Source organism: Saccopteryx bilineata, chromosome 2 (assembly GCF_036850765.1).
Source record: "Saccopteryx bilineata isolate mSacBil1 chromosome 2, mSacBil1_pri_phased_curated, whole genome shotgun sequence".
Classification (NCBI taxonomy): domain Eukaryota; kingdom Metazoa; phylum Chordata; class Mammalia; order Chiroptera; family Emballonuridae; genus Saccopteryx; species Saccopteryx bilineata.
The window spans coordinates 393,431,181-393,449,049 of NC_089491.1; the positions used below are offsets into that span (position 1 = coordinate 393,431,181).

At 59.9% G+C, this 17,869-nt stretch overlaps 1 protein-coding gene across 1 annotated transcript; it reads right to left on the reverse strand.

Annotated features, from left to right (window-relative positions):
- Positions 1 to 1,304: 1,304 nt before the first annotated feature.
- Positions 1,305 to 17,005, reverse strand: DRG2 (developmentally regulated GTP binding protein 2). The gene is made up of 13 exons (XM_066264427.1): positions 16,822 to 17,005; positions 14,504 to 14,664; positions 11,935 to 12,024; positions 10,609 to 10,669; positions 8,435 to 8,525; positions 7,796 to 7,868; positions 7,553 to 7,643; positions 6,054 to 6,151; positions 5,573 to 5,649; positions 4,312 to 4,400; positions 3,516 to 3,574; positions 1,862 to 1,915; positions 1,305 to 1,498 (listed from the first exon to the last, which is right to left on the reverse strand). The coding sequence occupies exons 1-13, from the start codon at positions 16,883 to 16,885 to the stop codon at positions 1,412 to 1,414; spliced, it is 1,095 nt and encodes a 364-aa protein (XP_066120524.1). The 5' UTR covers positions 16,886 to 17,005; the 3' UTR covers positions 1,305 to 1,411.
- Between the last annotated feature and the right edge of the window lie 864 nt (positions 17,006 to 17,869).

Sequence of the window (17,869 nt, forward strand, 5' to 3'; positions counted from 1 at the left end):
CCCTGGCGTGCAGCAGGGGCTCAGTGCACATCGGCTGCCACTCCTCGGCCCCGTGCCAAGGCTCCCCGCCCCTCCTCCCACGGCAGCAGGAACGCGATGGCTCCCCGCTCTCCCAGGGGTCCTCCCGGCACCCCACCAGGTACAGGCCTCTGGGGGTGCTGCCCGCCTGGGCACTCAGCCCATCTCAGGAGGAACCGCGACTGGAAGCTTCAGGCCCTGGGCAACCCTCGTCCTGGAAGTCCCCATGGCCAGTGGTCCCCAACCCCCGGGCCGTGGACCGGTACCAGTCCGTGGGCCATTTGGTACAGGTCCGCAGAGAAGGAATAAATAACTTGCATTATTTCCGTTTTATTTATATTTAAGTCTGAACGATGTTTTATTTTTTTAAAATGACCAGATTCCCCCCGTTACATCCGTCTAAGACTCACTCTTGACGCTTGTTTCAGTCACGTGATACATTTATCCGTCCCACCCTAAAGGCCGGTCTGTGAAAGTATTTTCTGACACTAAACCTGTCCGAGGCCCAGAAAAGGTTGGGGACCACTGCTCTAGCACCCTGGATCTACCCACCTCAGATCACTGAGCTCATTGCTATCTGCTGACCAAGCCTGGCGAGAGTTCAGAAAACTTACAGAATTAACCTCACTCTGAACAGAAATTGTTTTCACCCTTTATTTCAGAGAGAGCCAACATCTGAGGGCTTCAGAGAGAAGACAGAGAACCCAGACACCAAGTCCCCACCCGGGCGTCTGCACAGGGCCTGGGGCCTGGGGCCTGGGGCCTGGGGCCTGGGGCCTGGGTTCTGTGTTGGTCCGGGCTGCCCTGGACCAGGGTGGCCCTTCAGGCTGTCAGCTGTGGAGGTCACGAGCTGGGTCTTCAGAACCACTGACCTCTAGTTTCCAGTACCGGGCAGCGTGGGATGCAGTGAGGGAGCAAGGAGGGGGTGAGGGTTCTGTCCTGGGAGGACCCTCCCTGAGTACCAGGGAAGACGCAGGAGCCGAGGCTGCAGTACCGTAACCGTCACGACCACATCCAGGGACATGGTCCTGGCACTGAGCAAGCCATCTGCACTGTCCCTGGCTGGGAAGTAAGGGGGTGCCTTGCTCCTTCAGCGCCCAAACAGGGGTGGGGCAGAGCGGAGGCCCAGGCTCCAAGCTCAGACCTCCCGTCTGAGGGCTGGTCTGAGGGCTGGTCTCGGGGGAAACGTCCCCAGCCCAACTGAAGTCCCCCAAACTGTCTCCCTGTCCCACACTCATCATCTGTCTACTGAAGACTTCTGGAAAAAAAGAGACTTGAGAGAGCCCTTCCGGAACACGGAGGTTTGTATTCTTCCAGCTGGGGCTGTAGTGGGTCCCACTGGGTTCGCCTCCCCAGGGAGGCAGACTGGGGGCTGGGGGCCTGGCCCGGACCACTACTTCTTGACGATCTGGATGACATCTTCATGCTCCATAGTGTGGGTCAGGCCCACGCGCTGCGGGCTGTACTTGGTGCTGGTGCCCTGGGTGGGGAACAGGGCAGAGGGGCTGTCAGCTTCAGTGCTGATGAGGCCAAGTCTGATGGCACTATCACTGGGGGGCTGTGGATGCCAGAGTCTAATGGGGGGTACCCCTGCACTGGCAGGCCCCACAGGCCTCAGTCAGTAGGACGCAGCGGTCTGACCATCTCTGGATCCTAAGGATGGAGAGGCCTGTGCCCAGTTTGGGACCGCACACACAGCTTGTGGAGTGGGACAGACACACAGGTCCTCTGGTCCCCACATGGGAGGACCGGGACACTGCATGGAGCAGTGTACACACCGTGCTCCTGCCTGGCCAGGGGGCTCTGTTGGGCATGACCCCAGCCACCTCCCGCCCAGACTCACCCACACCAGCGCGTACTTGAACTGGCTGGCGAGTGACCGGTGGATACGGTGGCACTAGTGGGAAGGCAGAGAGACAGAGTGAAAGAAGGCCCCGTCCAGCCCACCAAGCAAGGGCACAAGGCAGAAGTGGGCACTCCCCGGGTGGTGCTCCGGGGGCACTGGCCTCCCGTCCCGGGCACCCTCGTCCACCCTCACGGCTACAGGATGCTCGGACAGTCCTGCTTCCAGGTCTGCCCGAGGGCCGAGGTGCCTGGTCAGAAAGAGTCTCGCAGCCACCGGACGAAGATCTGGGACCTGGCTGGCTGTCAGCGGCCCCTGGCTCACCTTGCCTGGACAGATGCTCTGGGAGACGGGTGAGGATGATGCCGGGTCACCCGCCTCAGCCTGGAGTCGCCATGCTTGGGGACTGCCTCTCACACAGCACAGCACCCCACGCCCACCCCGGGGACAGCCCGTCCTTCAGCACCCCAGGCAGAAATGGAGGTCAGTCCCGGCACTGTGGGGAGGCCAGCAGGAGGCGGCCTCAGAGGGCAGCTGGACCCCTGGCGCTGGACGACGCAGTGGGGACAGGCCACGGGAGAACACTGCCCTGTTCCTCTCCCCCCAGTGCTCCCAGCGGGGCAGGGCCACGGTCAGGGGACAGGGTCAGGGGACAGGGTGCACCCTGGGCCTGGCGGAGCTCCAGACACAGAGTACCTCCTCCCTCCCCCTGACCCACAGGCTCGCTGGAGCCCCCGCCCCGGGGCCTCGGCAGCTGCTGCTTCCCTGCCGGGGGGCTTCTGCTCCAGGTCCCGTCAGGTCAGCACCCTGAGACCCCCTGGCCTCTCTGTGCAGACCTGGTGCCCCCCCCTCAGCCCTGAGGCACATGACCACTCAACTCTGAGAACGCGGGTCTGGCATCTGCTGACCCTCAAGGACGCTAGTTCTGGCGGGAACCGGGTCTACTTTGCTGATGCTCAGTGCACTGTGTTGAGCACAGAACACATTCAGAGTCCGCCCTGGGCTGCGGGCAGGATGTGCAGCAGGGAGCAGCAGGCCAGGCTGGGGTGAACGGGGACCCAGAGGCCAGCAGGAACTGAGGCACAGGACGTGGAACCCCCGAGTCCTGGGCCAGCACAGGCACAGAGGACGTGACAGGAGCACAGGAGTACCCTGGGCAGGAGCCTCCTTGACAGGACCCCTCAGTGGCTCTGAGGAGCGTGCAGCACAGAGACAGGACAGAACAGTGGGGACCACGGCTTCCTGGACATCTACTATGTACCAAGCAGCGAGTGGAGGGCTTCACACACCTGACCTCATTCTATACCACCCCCTAATGACCACGCCCTATCGACCACCCCCTAAAGACCACGCCCTATCGACCACCCCCTAATGACCACGCCCTATCGACCACCCCCTATCAACCACACCCTATCAACCAGCAGTGGGCAGCACCATCCTTCTTACAGGAGGCCAGAGGCTCGCTGTGCAGCGAGAACGGCAGTTGGGATACATCCCGAGTTTCCTGCAGGACCACCCCAGCCACTCTGTCCCTACAGCATGTGTCACCCAAGAGTCAGCCGAGGGCCAGGAGAACTTGAGGTAGGACCCCTAAGCCCAGAGGGGATGGAGGGAGCTCCTGGAGCCCCTACCCGGGCAGGCCTCATACACTCACCACGTGCTCCACGGAGGCCCCTTTCCGCAGGATGATGGCATCTGTGAAGTCCGGCCTCTCTGCACAGGTAAAGATGGGGAGTGGGTGTAAGCCAGGCACGCCCCATGCCACAGGTTCCTGTCCAGTCTCCAGCCTTGGGCTGGCCCCCCCTTCTCTAGCACACCCTTGTTGCAGAGCCCAGGCAGTCTTCTATAACCTCGGCCTCGATGGAGAAAATCTCAACAAATCCAAGTCCAGGATTCAAACTGCCTGCAGCCCAGTCAGCGCTGAGCCCCCCACGAGATGGGCTATATGGAGCATCTGGAAAGTACCAGCAGGGGTAACAGCTGCTGGCATCACTCGGGGGCAGCCACATCTCTCCCCTTGCTTACGAGACCAAGGTCGATGGGAACTGCCAGAACACAGCAGCTAAGCCCCTGCTATGTGAGGTGTGAGTGCAGGGGGCGGGGTCATGGAGAGACACTGTGTACTCCGCCACCTGCAGACCTGACATGGGACCTAGTTTCCGTCCCACTGTCCCCTCACCCCCAAGGCCAGCAGCCCCAGAACTTGGCATTCTTTGCCGTAAGGGCTCAGGCTCAGGCCTCTGCCGGCCTGCGGTAGATGACCGTGCCAGTTCTGAGGTGGGAGGAAAGCGGAGACGGGTTTAAGACAAGCTGGGCCGGGGCACGGGCCCCTCTGGGTGCCACACGCAGACCGAGGCAGCCCCAAGGGGGTGCACACTGGCTGACGGGCCCCTCTGGGGGCCACACGCAGACCGAGGCAGCCCCGAGGGGGTGCACACTGGCCAACTCACGTCCTCTCTTCTTGGTGTAGATGCAGGTCAGGGCCAAGTACTCCCAGAGCATTTCGAGCAAATAGTCCAGGTTGAGCTTCATGCCGCAGCTGCCGGGGAGGGAGGAGCCCGTCAGAGGAGCGGCGTGGGCTTAGGGGCCAGGGACCCCTGCACCCTCACTGTGGCAGAGGACAGCCCCCACCTGGCCCGGCTGGAGCGTGAGGGGGACCACGCCCAGTGTGCTGAGGGCAGCCTGACTCCCCAGCTGCCACGGCCTCCACCTCAGGTGGGCAGTTGGGGTCACGCCCAGCAGACCTCTCCTGGGGGAGGGGTCACAGCTGCTGTGAAAAGTGCATGGTGTCTGAAAGGGGCTTCCAAATGGCCCAGGGCAGCCCGGCAGAGTTCAGCGACAGGTGCGGGGAGGGGGCAGGGGGGTGCTGATCCTTTATAGCCATCTCACGCTGCCCTCACCCTGAGCGGGCCCTGCCCTCTGCACGGCTGTTTTGAGCATGATGAGCAGATAAAGATGCTCCCACACCCGAAAGCAGGCGTGTCCTCAGATGGTCCCCGAAGGGCGCCTGGGCCGTGGCAGGAGCTGCGGCCGTCCTGGGCAAGGGGCACTGGCTCCCTGCTGCTCTGTGGCCGCTGGCATCGCCCGGAGACCCTGTGCTCATGTCCAGGACCTCGTCCGTCATCTGTATCAGTCGCCCCCCTGGGTTCCTGAGCACCTTCCTCCCCACAGGCCAGGCCTCACTGTGAGGGTGCAGGGCACCCGTGGGAGCACGGGCACCAGGGAAGTCACCCACGAGCCAGTGCGCCTCAGGGGAGGGGCCCTGCAGTGATGACGGGAAGGGGACAGACAGCCGTCAGCCAGAGGGCAGACGGCTCAGGGCCCAGCCCTGAAGGACCACAGGGGGCAGTGCTCAGCGATGGCTCTGCCCACCTAATAGCATCAGTTCCCTTTCCCTGTGCTCTGTGGTGACAGCCACATCACCCAGAGCATCAAGAGCACTGGCTTATTCCTGGGGACCTCCTGGGGACTGAGTTTAACGAAGGAGTCACAAAGCCTCTTGACCCTGCACCCTGATGAATGAAACCCTTGTATCCTCAACCAGAGTCCACCCCATCACCGACACCGTCCGTGTCGTTCAGGGTGGACCGAGCCCAGATCACCAGCAGCTGGCTGTCCCCTCAGTCCCGGCCGTGCCGTGGAGGCTCTGCTTAGTTGACGTGGAGAAGGGACCTCACCGATGGGCTCCCACACAGGACGGCAGAGCCTCACCTGATGACCACACTGTTGGGCTTCCGGGCCAGGCGATCCACTTCTTCCATGGAGATCTGGTCGATCTTGTTATAAACCTGGGATGGAAAGGTGGAGGTGGGTGCTGGGGAGGAAAGAGACAGGCGTACAGGACAGGGGTCCCTGCGCAGCCGCAGCCCTAGCCCGTGGCCCCCTCTGCACACTGGGGCATAGATGGCCGATGCTAAGGGGCCTCCCAGCTGTTTCCATGATGGGAAAGGCTGAAGGGCCTGGGCCGCCACCCCCACGACAGGAACAGCTAGGCTTGAATCTCGGTGTCCAGCGAGACGTGTCTGCAAGACTCAAGGAGCCACTAGGCTCGTGGGAGGTCGAGAAAGCCCTGGGCTTCTCTGTTCCTCACACAAGCCCGTCCCCATCTGGGTCGAGGGGACTCAGGAAACGGGGCCCGGGCAGGGGCTCCCCACCGCCCACAGGGAACAGAGGAGAGGCTGGTACCACTTACATACAAGCAGGGCATGTACACTCGGTTGCCCACGATCACGTCAATGAACTCGTCTGGGGAGCAGTCCTCTCGGAAGAGCACTTCTGCGTTGAAGATCTCTGAAGGACTCGGGTTAAGGGCAAACGTGCACTGGTGGCCCCTCATGCCCAATCAGATGAGCTTGAAACAGCCGATCAGGAAATACACTGACTGGCCCGGCCTGTGCTGGCGCAGTGGGTAAACCATCGACTTGTAATACTCATGGTCACGGGTTCAAAACCCCAGTCTTGCCCGGTCAAGGCTCATAGCAGCCATGTAGTCTGAGTTGATGTTTCCTGCCCTCCCTGTTCCCATTCTCTCTCTCTCTCTCAAAAAAAATGCTAGCTGAAAGGACCCTGCAGGTGATTTTCTTGCAAGATTTTACAAGGTTAAAAAAAATATTGTTTCCACTGAGAGGAAGGCGGAGAGACGGGGAGAGAGAAGAGGGAGGAAGAGACAGAGAAGTATCAACTTGTTCCACTCAGGTGCTTCATCCAGTTGTGCACTCATTACTTCCCACAGGTGCCCTGACCGGGCATTGAACCTGCGACTCAGTGCGCCAGGATAATGCTTGATCAACTAAACCACTGGCCAGAGCTTATGACATTTTATTTTTATTTTTTTGTATTTTTCTGAAGCTGGAAACGGGGAGGCAGTCAGACAGACTCCCGCATGCACCCGACCAGGATCCACCCGGCATGACCACCAGGGGGTGATGCTCTGCCCATCTGGGGCGTCGCTCTGTTGTAACCAGGGCCATTCTAATGCCTGAGGCACAGGCCACAGAGCCATCCCCAGTGCCCGGGCCATCTTTTGCTCCAATGGAGCCTCGGCTGTGGGAGGTGAAGAGAGAGACAGAGAGGAAGGAGAGGGGGAGGGGTGGAGAAGCAGATGGGCGCCTCTCCTGTATGCCCTGGCCGGGAATTGAACCCGGGACACCCTCACGCCAGGCCAACACTCTCCCACTGAGCCAACCGGCCAGGGCCGGCTTATGACATTTTAAAGTTTGGGGTGCCCCTCACTTTTTTTCCAAAAAAAGCCAGAGTATGTAAAAGTTTCAGTGAACAGTTCATATCTTTGCTGTTAGGACAAGAAAACCTACTTCTGTGCTGACCTCAGCTGTGCCTCTGGGCCCGGCCCTGTCCTCTGGGGCCCCAGAAACCTCCTACCCCCCAACAGTTCTTCAGTGCTGTGTGCACAGGCCCCTGGTCCCCCCGAGGCTCCTCCAGACCAGGCGGCCGTTCCCCTTGGGAGCTCGGTGAACATGGAGACAGCAAGGAGTTCGTGTCCTCAGACTGCTCAGGGGTCAGGGGGGATGGGGGAGGCACGGGCAGGCAGATGCGGGGAGGCCGGGTGGTCTGCGGGGCCTCCTGTGTCCTCAGACTGCTGGGGGGATGGGGGAGGCGCGGGCAGGTAGATGCGGGGAGGCCGGGTGGTCTGCGGGGCCTCCTGTGCCCGCTGCCCCCCGCCAGGAAGGATACTGTACTCGTGCAGGATCAGCTGCACCAGCTTCTCTGAGCACTGGGTCAGAGTGACAGTTGAATTGAAGGAGATGCCACCGCCTTTCTTGGGCTGGGGAGGACAGAGGAAGGAAGAGCTGCCCACAGGCCTGCTGTCGCCCCACGTGCTCAGCTCCAGGGGAGGACAGAGGAAGGAAGAGCTGCCCACAGGCCTGCTGTCGCCCCACGTGCTCAGCTCCAGGCGCTGCAGGGGACAGGGCTCACCTTGAAGTAGATGTTGGGCTTGTGCTTGTTGAGACGGATGCCCACCGACTCCAGCTCCTTCTCCAGCAGAGACCTGGGCGGGGACCCACAAGCCTTCACAGGTGCCCCGGGCAGGTGCGCAGCGCTCCGGCTGCCCAGGAAGCCCCTGCTCTGCCCGCCCCTACGGCCAGGTGTTCCTCCCCGTACACCCAGAGCTGCAGAGAAGCCCTACTCTCAGCCGAGTCTGGGGTAGAATGGCCAGATCTCGGGTCCGTGGGCAGAGGCAGGCCTGGTGGGCCCCACAGCCAAGAGGCTGGGGCACGAACAAGGCTTCTGTTGCTTGGGGCTGGGCTCCTGCAGGTTTGGGGCAGCGATGAGGGAGCTGGGCCTATCCCGGCTGCAGCCAGGCCACACTCCTCTGGCCTGGACGGCCAGTGCTGCCAGGGGCTTCTGCTACGAGTCTCAGCCGGTCTCTAGACTGGACGCAAGCCTCCTGGAGAGGAGCCACTGACCGAATGCAGGGGGTCAGCCCGGGGATAGTCCTGCTGCTCCTCCATCCAGCAGGGCCCAGCACCACCCAGACTGCCCACCACGAGCTCCAGGACACTCTGCTGGAGCCGTTTCAGACATGTCAGCCCCGCCCCGCCCCACCCCGCGAACCTCTGCACCTCGCCCTTGGTGGCATCCAGCATCATGATGACGACGTCAGCCGTGCGGGCCACAGCAATCACCTGCCGGCCACGGCCTTTCCCTGGGCAGGCAGGAGAGACATGGTTACCCGGTGACGTAGGCAGGACCCAGGACCCCACCCACCCACAGCACCCAGGCCCTTCCCTGGGCAGGCAGGAGAGACATCGTTACCCAGTGACGTAGGCAGGACCCAGGACCCCACCCGCCCACAGCACCCAGGCCCTTCCCTGGGCAGGCAGGAGAGACATGGTTACCCGGTGACGTGGGCAGGACCCAGGGCCCCACCCGCCCACAGCACCCAGGCCCTTCCCTGGGCAGGCAGGAGAGACATGGTTACCCGGTGACGTGGGCAGGACCCAGGGCCCCACCCGCCCACAGCACCCAGGCCTCTCCCTGGGCAGGCAGGAGAGACATGGTTACCCAGTGATGTGGGCAGGACCCAGGGCCCCACCCGTCCTCAGCACCCAGGCTCCTGTCCTTTACAGACCTGCAGTGTCAGCGCTTGCCCTGGCCTACGCTATGACTGCTCTGGCATTTTTCTTTCCTCGAGATGCTACCTTAACTTGGGGATACTTGTTTTTGAAGGAAATGTGATATCACCACTCGGGGGGGGGGGTGGTGACACCCTCCCCTGGGTCCACTCTAAGTGCTTCGTGAACATTTCCTCATTGGATCCTCAAAACTTACCCCAGACGATTGGTGTTAGGATGCCCATTTTACAGAGAAAACTGAGGCCTAGCTTAGAGATACCCAATCACCTGCCCAAGAACACAAAGCCAGTATGGTGCCAGGATTTGCCCCTTCTAGAAAACGGGTGACAGAATGCCCACCAGGGGCTGCAGGAGTGGGGCGGGGTCCCAGGGGTCTGGCCTACGTCACTGGGTAATGCCCATCTCAAAACACACCCCAAAACAACAAAAGCCAACACAGATGTTTCAGGGCTGCCACACAAAGGTCCGACCCCATTATCATCAGACGACCAGGGAAGTCAGGCACCTTGCCAATGTCACACAAAGTTGGAGACCAAAACTGCAGCACCAGCACCTACGCACAGTGTGGGTTTCCACTGGGACAAGCCTCCCTCTTCTGAGAACGAGGGGTTAGACTGGGTCCTCCCTGCTGCCGGCTGCTGCCAGCCTGTGCGCCCACCACAGGGGCCAGACCACCTCCCGGCCCCTAACACACCAGGTGGGATGGCATGGGAACCCCCCCCCCTTCAAACAGGCAGGATCGTGAAGCGGCGATGGCAGCGGGGCACGGAGAGTGCACAGCAGGGACGGCCCTGGACACCTGCAGACAAGGCCTGGCTGCCGCCCGGAGGCAGCTCAGCCCCGAGGCTGCCTCCCAACAGCCCACAGCCAGGCAGGGCGGACCCTCCCCCGTCCCCCGCACTCCTCTCGGCTGTGAAACAAACGGAGCTACCTCCTAGGTCACAGGGCTATCTGAGGTGAAGGGAGGTGATGGTCAGCAGAGCCCAGCGCTCACTGAGGAACTGCTGGAGAACCAGCAGCCAGTGACCAAATCTGCAGATGCGGGAGGCAGCCACCTGCCACCGGAGGCCACCGGAACGTTCCCGTCTCAACACACGCCCCAAAACAACAAAGGACAAGGCTAGGGACGCAGTTGGAGATGACCACTAACAAGTGTCCACTCCTCATAGGCCACAGTGAAGCACAGGGAGTGGACATGGGGATGTGAGCCTGTCTGGTCAGCTGCGCAGCCGTCTCTGCCTCCTTGGCTTTGAGAGGGGTTTCTCAGGCCTGACCGGGTGGTGGCGCAGTGGACAGAGCGTCAGCCTGGGATGCTGAGGACCCAGGTTCAAAGCCCCAAGGTTGCTGGCTTGAGCGCAGGATCATAGACATGAGCCCATGGTCACTGGCTTGGTTGCAGCCCCCGGACACGGCACGTAGGAGAAGCAACCAGTGAAAAACTAACGTGCTGAGCTGATGCTTCTCATCTGTCCTTCCTGCCTGTCTGTCCCTGTCAGTCACCCCCCCACCTTCTCGCTTTTTTTTAAAAAAAGGAAAAAGAGCACAGCGTTGTGAGGGATGTGAGCCCCACCACACACCCTCAACACCACACCCGATTCCAAGAGTGAGGGTTCCTGCGTCCCAGGGGGAAGGGGCCCGGTGCCCAGCTCGCACCTTGCGCTGCGCCTTCAATGATTCCAGGAAGGTCCAGGAGCTGGATGCTGGCCCCTTTGTACTACGTGCAGAAAAGAGGACGGTGAGGTGAGGGCGGCCCGCGGGCCAGGGCCTGCCTGCACCCAGGATGCCGCCGTCAGCCTGCAGCGAGGGGCTGCTGGAGACCAGGTCACGCCCCACGCCTTGTCTGAGCCGCCTGGGGGAGGCCTCTGGGGCTGCCAGAACCCCACCACACTCATCGTTGAAGGGAACAGCTTCTCACTAACACACAGTGCGTCACTGCGGGAGGCTCAGCCGCATGGCTCCCAAACTTCATGGGAAACAGGGTACACAAGCAGCAGCCAGTGTGGTGGTGTGGGAAGTGGAGCACCAGGGCCGGGAGATCTGTCACACGCTGGCCCGGCTCCTGGGTCCACTCAGCACGGCACGAGCCCGGCTCCTTTGGGGTCTCAGTGGCCAGAAGCCCCAGAGGTGCTGCGAGTGCTTGCTGCAGGGCACACGTGCTCGTGACACGCACACCACACTGAAACCGCAAGCACACACGCAGGGCACACGTGCTCGTGACACGCACACCACACTGAAACCACAAGCACACACGCAGGGCACACGTGCTCGTGACACGCACACCACACTGAAACCGCAAGCACACACGCAGGGCACACGTGCTCGTGACACGCACACCACACTGAAACCACAAGCACACACGCAGGGCACACGTGCTCGTGACACGCACACCACACTGAAACCACAAGCACACACGCAGGGCACACGTGCTCGTGACACGCACACCACACTGAAACCACAAGCACACACGCAGGGCACACGTGCTCGTGACACGCACACCACACTGAAACCGCAAGCACACACGCAGGGCACACGAGCTCGTGACGCGCACACCACACTGAAACCACAAGCACACACGCAGGGCACACGTGCTCGTGACACGCACACCACTGAAACCACATGCACACACACAGGGCACACGTGCTCGTGACACACACACACAACTGAAACCACAAGCACACACGCAGGGCACACGTGCTCGTGACACACACACACAACTGAAACCACAAGCACACACGCAGGGCACACGTGCTCGTGACACACACATAACTGAAACCACAAACAAATACGCAGGGCACACGTGCTCGTGACACGCACACAACTGAAACCACAAGCACACACGCAGGGCACACGTGCTCGTGACGCGGACACAACTGAAACCACAAGCACACACGCAGGGCACACGTGCTCGTGACGCGGACACAACTGAAACCACAAGCACACACCCTCTCCGCTCCTGGGATCCAGCAAACGCCCACTTACTTCAATGACCCCGGGGATACACGTCAGGGTCGTGAATTCATAGGACGCAGCTTCACTGGCCGTGGAGGTCATCAGGCTCAAGAAGGTGGACTAGGAGAAAAAGAAAGTCATTGCACTGTGTCCTGTCCCAACCTCCTTAGAGAACCTGGGGCTTCAGGCAGCAGGGGTCCCCTTGTCCTCCACTCGGTGACGGGGGTGGGAAGACAAGAGCTGCAGAAGCTGCCTCAGGCTCTGGCCAGAGGACCTGGGCGCCAGGACCCCTCTGTTCTCGGAGGCTTCACGCCTGTCTCAGGTGGACAGAGGCCTGGTTTCTACGTGGGTTCCCCCATTTAAAGCAGGGGCCCTTCCTGTTCTCGGAGGCTTCACGCCTGTCTCAGGTGGACAGAGGCCTGGTTTCTACGTGGGTTCCCCCATTTAAAGCAGGGGCCCTTCCCTAGCTCCGCAAAGCCCTCCAGGCCTTCACGGCCCCCGAGAGCTTCAAGCAGGTGACAGCCCCGTGGCACTCAGAGCTGCTGGTCACACAGGGAGAGGTGAGACGAGCAAGCAGATACTGACCTTGCGGTCTGAGACAAAGCCAGGTGGTGAGAGAAGGTGCTCGAAGAAGGGAGGGGTGAGCTGGGAAGGACGGGAAGGACGGGGAGGGAACACTTACTCCACAGTTCACTGCGGGAACTGAGCTCCAGCTTGGTAAGGAGACAGAGAACTAGCCTTGGATCCCGCCTCTGCTGGGGGGCCCAGGGCAACTGTCGTGACAACACACACAAGCCACATGTGGTCCAGAACAGACCTTAGTTTGGACAGGCCAGGTGCAAAGGTCACTTTGGGGTAACTACTGAAATGAGAAGACAGTCTGGGCATCAGATTATTAGTGGATTGCTATTCACTTTGTTTGGTGTGCTACAGCAGTTTGTGGCTACGCGGCACAACGTCCTTATTCACTGGAGATACAAGTTTAACCACAATGCTCACAGAAATGAGGGGATGTTTCAAAACTAATACGAAGCAATACAATATCCCCTCATTCTTGTGAGCAGAACATGTAGGACTGTGGGGTCATGAAGCATGACACCTGTAATTTACTCCCAAATGGTTCAGCCACACAAAGAAGAAAACCCACACACACGCACACACGCAGACACACGCCAGAGCCACACGGCAAACACGGGTCGGTGTGAGGCCTCCAGACAGAAGGCACCAGGGCCCGCTCATCCACCTTCTGCGCAGCGGGACGTTTTATACAACACTGGGAAGAATGAGATGAGACAGAAGTCTGGAGTCTGAAACCACAGCAGTGTACTCGGTCGGCAGAGAGCACAGCTGGGGAAGTCCTGCCCTCTGTGGCTGGGGGGGGGGGGTCCTGCTCTTTCTGAGGGGCTGAAGCAGGAGGCCCCCGAGCAGCTCTGCGTCTGGCTTTGGTGAAGTCGGGGCGTCATGAGCAGCCCCATCGCTAAAGGAATCTGAGCCCTGGCCAGACCACGGCACGTACAAGGGCGCTCACGCTTTGTGGGAGGGTCAAAGGGGAACACCGGCCGAACCACAAGGGCAAGTGTGTACAGAACCCCTGAGCAGCACCTCTCCACACCAGCAGTGGTCAAGTGAAGTCAAGGTCTAAGGTGGCCTGAGGAGACAGGACAACTGAGCATGCGGCGGCCCCTGGGACAGGAAAAAACAGAAAATCTGCAACCATGGGGGGGGGGGGGGCAGTACCCAGGAATTCTCTGTCCTAGCTCTGCAGTTTTGTTTCTATAAATCTACGACACTTTGAAAATTTAAAGTTTACTACAAAAAAGCTAGTCAGCTCAGCTCTTTTTCTGCTCAAAACCCTTTAATCTTACTCCTCACATAAAAATTAAATACGAATTTTACACGAAATGAAGAAGCTTATAGAAGAAACCTTCTAGAAAACTCTGCAGTGGCTCCTGCTTCACTCTTTTTCACTCAAGGCCAAAGGTGCACTCTGGTGGCCCCACGGCCACCCACCCTCTAGAATTTGTCTCCTGCTGCTTCTCCCTCAGACCCGCTGCCTTGGCCACCCCTGAACACGCATGCGAGCTCCCAGCCCTGGGCCGTGGCACTCACTGTTCCCTCTGCCTGGGGTGCTCCTCACCCAGGGCCCTGCTCAGTGCCTGCTGCCCGGGGCAGCCCTCCTGGGTCCCCGACATAAGCCGGTGGGACGCCAGCCCTCTCCCCCACACCCCTGAGGCAGTCCTCACCACCTGCTACCCCGATACTCCATGAGCTCACTGTCCTCCCTCCTCTGAGAACGGCTGTTCAGTGTGGGCAGGGACAGAACCCCCTCATTCCCTGCGTATCTCCAGCAACAGGCCCACGGTGCCCACGGAATAAATGGGCACAATGGACGAGTCAGGGCCGAGAAAAGCTACTTCTGCTGGAGCGGAAAGACTGTTCTCATGGTAGGGTGATTCCACCCCCTTTCCCTGAATACCTATCAATCAGGGGAGGCTGGTCTGCTGTCCCTGGGGTTAATCCAGAGGGGCAAGGAGAGGTGGGGTCGTGTTTGGACGAGACGCCTGCCTTCCTCCCCGAGGACCACAGGACCGTCACTGACCTTACCCACAGAGGGGAAGCCAATCAGGGCCACACGGGCGTCGCCCGACTTCATGACATCGAAGCCCTCTCCTTTGGATGAGGCCGACTTGGAGGGTTCTAGGAGCTGGGCCCGGTACTTGGCGAGTTTTGCTTTCAGCAAACCCAGGTGATACTCGGTGGCTAAAGGATGAAAAGCGAGACAGAAGGAAGGTAAGTGTCCAAAGTACCCAAGCCCTGCAGGATGGGTGGGCCCCACATACAGCCAAGTGCTGGCTGGGAACATCAGAACCAAATGTCAATCACTGTCAAGATCGGGGACAGAAAACACTACCGCTCTGCTCACATCGCCTCCTTGGGTCTCACTTCACTCAGAGGAGAAACGAATCTCCCTGTTGGGACCTCAGGACCCCGTAACACTCTTGCTCTTATCTGCTGCATTCCAGCTATCGTGGCTTTCTCTGTTACTTCAGAATACGCCGACCCATGACTACAAGGTCCTACATGATTTGCTTTCTCCCTTCCCCTCACTGCACTCCAGGCCCAGAACTTTTGATTCTTTTTTTTCCCTGAAGAGAGAAGCAGGGAGACAGAGAGACAGACTCCCGCATGTGCCTGACCAGCATGCCCATCAGGGAGTGATGCTCTGCCCATCTGGGGCGTTGCTCCATTGCAACTGGAGCCGTTCTAGCGCCTGGGGCAAAGGCCAAGGAGCCATCCTCAGCGCCGGGGCCAACTTTGCCCCAATGGAGCCTTGGCTGCGGGAGGGGACGAGAGAGACAGAGAGGAAGGAGAGGGGGAGGGGTGGAGAAGCAGATGGGCGCCTCTCCTGTGTGCCCTGGCCGGGAATCGAACCCGGGACTTCCGCACGCCAGTCCGACGCTCTACTGCTGAGCTAGCCAGCCAGGACCAGAACTTTTGATCCTTAAACACATCAAGCTTGTTCCTGCCGTGGGGCCTTTGCACTAACTGTTCCCTCTGCCAGAAACAGTCTTCCCCCAGATGTTTAAAGGGCTGATTTCATGCAAAACAGTCTAGTCTCAGCTCAAATGTCCCCTACTCAGGGTGCTCTTCTCCAATCATTTCACCTTGGTAGGCCCAGCTCCCACCCCTAGCACCCTGGGCTTTCTTCACAGAATTCATTGCTATCTGGAATTATCTTGTTTACCTAGTTACTAACTTATGGACCGTCCACTGGAAGGTCAGCTCCGTGAAGGCAGGATGTACCTGCTGCGTCCACTGCTTTAATCACACATATTAAGGGCTCAGCAAAGATCTACAGGATGAATCGAATGATAAGAGCCCCTCAACTCCTCAGCCTTCAAAACTAAAGAGAACCAAGGGAGGACAGAAATCAGCCACCTAGCGTTCCTTGCTTCTTGCTCCTGGAACACCTCTGCAGCAGGTCCGGCCAGGTACTGGGCCCTACTCACCTCAGCCAATCACATCCCCCCATTATTCCCGACCCTCCTTCTGATCTAGAGGGTTCTCCTCACGGTCCCATGAACACAGCATGCTTACCTAGACTCCCATGGCTTTGGCCCCCACCCCCTCACCCGGAATACCCTTCCCTCCACCAGTTCAAGCCCCATCTCCTCCTGGAAGCCTTCGTGAGTGTCACCATCCTTGTCTCTTCACTTCTCTTGTGCTCCTGTTACCCTTACAATCTGAAGCCGAGAATTGATACACTGGGAGGTTGACTTGAAATATCCGGTGCTCCCCCTGTGCCATGCTCTCTAGTTTAACTTAGCTGTGAGCTAAGTAAGATGGGGCAGGGGATTATTTCCCCCATTAGCAGGTGAGAACATTGAGGCTCAATGAGGCGAAGCGAGTTTCCAAGGTTTCACAGCAGGTAAGAGGTGGAGCCGGGGTTCAAAGCCAGGGCCTCCAGACTCCAGGGTCCTGATAGCCTCCACTCCTCCACAAGGGTCTCCTAGCTGCTGGGAGACCTCCGAGAGGTCTCCTCCCACACTTCCCAGCACAAAAGGGGAAAGCACCAGCTCCCCAAGCGCAGCCACGAGGAGGCCCCAGGTTCGAACCCTGGTCCTGCCGCACCCCCCCCCCCCCATCTCTCTCTCTCTCTGGGTCCAATGCTTGCTCTGTGCGCTGGGACTTCTCTCCTCGGTCTCTGTCGCCAGGCAGGCCCCGCACTGATTAGATCCCTCAGAGGAAGTCTGCAGGGGGACCGGGTCGCGCCTGGCCCTGCCCGCCTCGGCTCTCTCATCCTGCCCTTCTCCGCGGCCTGCCCGCCGGCTCCAGCCCGACCGCCGGCGTCGCGCCCGCATTGAACAGACAGGCGGAGGCCGGGCAGAAAGCAAGCCCGAGCGGGTCGATCCTCACCCTTGTTCTTCTGCGTCCGAGCGATCTCCTTCTCGATCTCGGATATCTTCTCCAGGATCCCCATGGCCCCGGCGAAGCAGGGAGCAGCACCGGCTCCCGGCGGAGGGGCGGGGAATGCCGGCCGGACTGTGGGAGCCCCACCGCGTGTGCCCGGAAGTCCCACAGCCTGTGCCCGGAAGCCCCACTGTGTGGAGGCCCGGAAGCCCACACGTAACAGCGTCCTTCGGCGCTCCGGGGTTCAGAGTCCGGGCGGGCGACGCCGAGCGTCATGCCAGACATCATTGGTTCCTGCCTCCGGGCTGGGCCGGCGGGGCTGGGGACCCCGGGATGGATGCACCCGGGTTGGGGGCTCGGCCGGGCAGGGGCCGGGCGTGGGAGACAGAGGGAGAACCTTCGGTGATGAACCCTGACCTGTCGGTCCCCAGTGGAGCTGACAGTGCGGGTGTAAAGAAAAGGCGCTGAGCCTGACCTGGGGGAGGGGGGGCACAGTGGATAAAGCGTCGACCTGGAGCACTGAGGTCGCCAGTTCGAAACCCCGCACTTGTCTGGTCAAGGCACATACGGGAGTTGATGCTCCCCTCTCCTCTGTCTCTCTACTCTGCTCTCTTCTCTAAAATGAGTAAAGTCTTAAAAAGAATAAAAGTACCTCCATACCTTATAAAAAAAAAAAAAGGCGCTGAGCTGAAAGTCTGGTGGCTCTTATTTTTATGCAGAGATGAACAGAGGGTCCCCGTTGCCATGTTAACCAAGTATTCCGACTTCGCCCTTACTATATCTGCTCTAGATACCTCCTGATAGGATGCAGCCGGACGTAGACATCTCCTATGTGGAATTCTTGCCCCCCCCCCCAAAAAAAATCTGTATCTGGGTTTAAACACGAGGAAACACAAATCTAGAAAGTGGTACATTTGCCCTGGCCGGTTGGCTCAGCGGTAGAGCGTCGGCCTAGCGTGCGGAGGACCCGGGTTTGATTCCCGGCCAGGGCACACAGGAGAAGCGCCCATTTGCTTCTCCACCCCCCCCCCCTTCCTCTCTGTCTCTCTCTTCC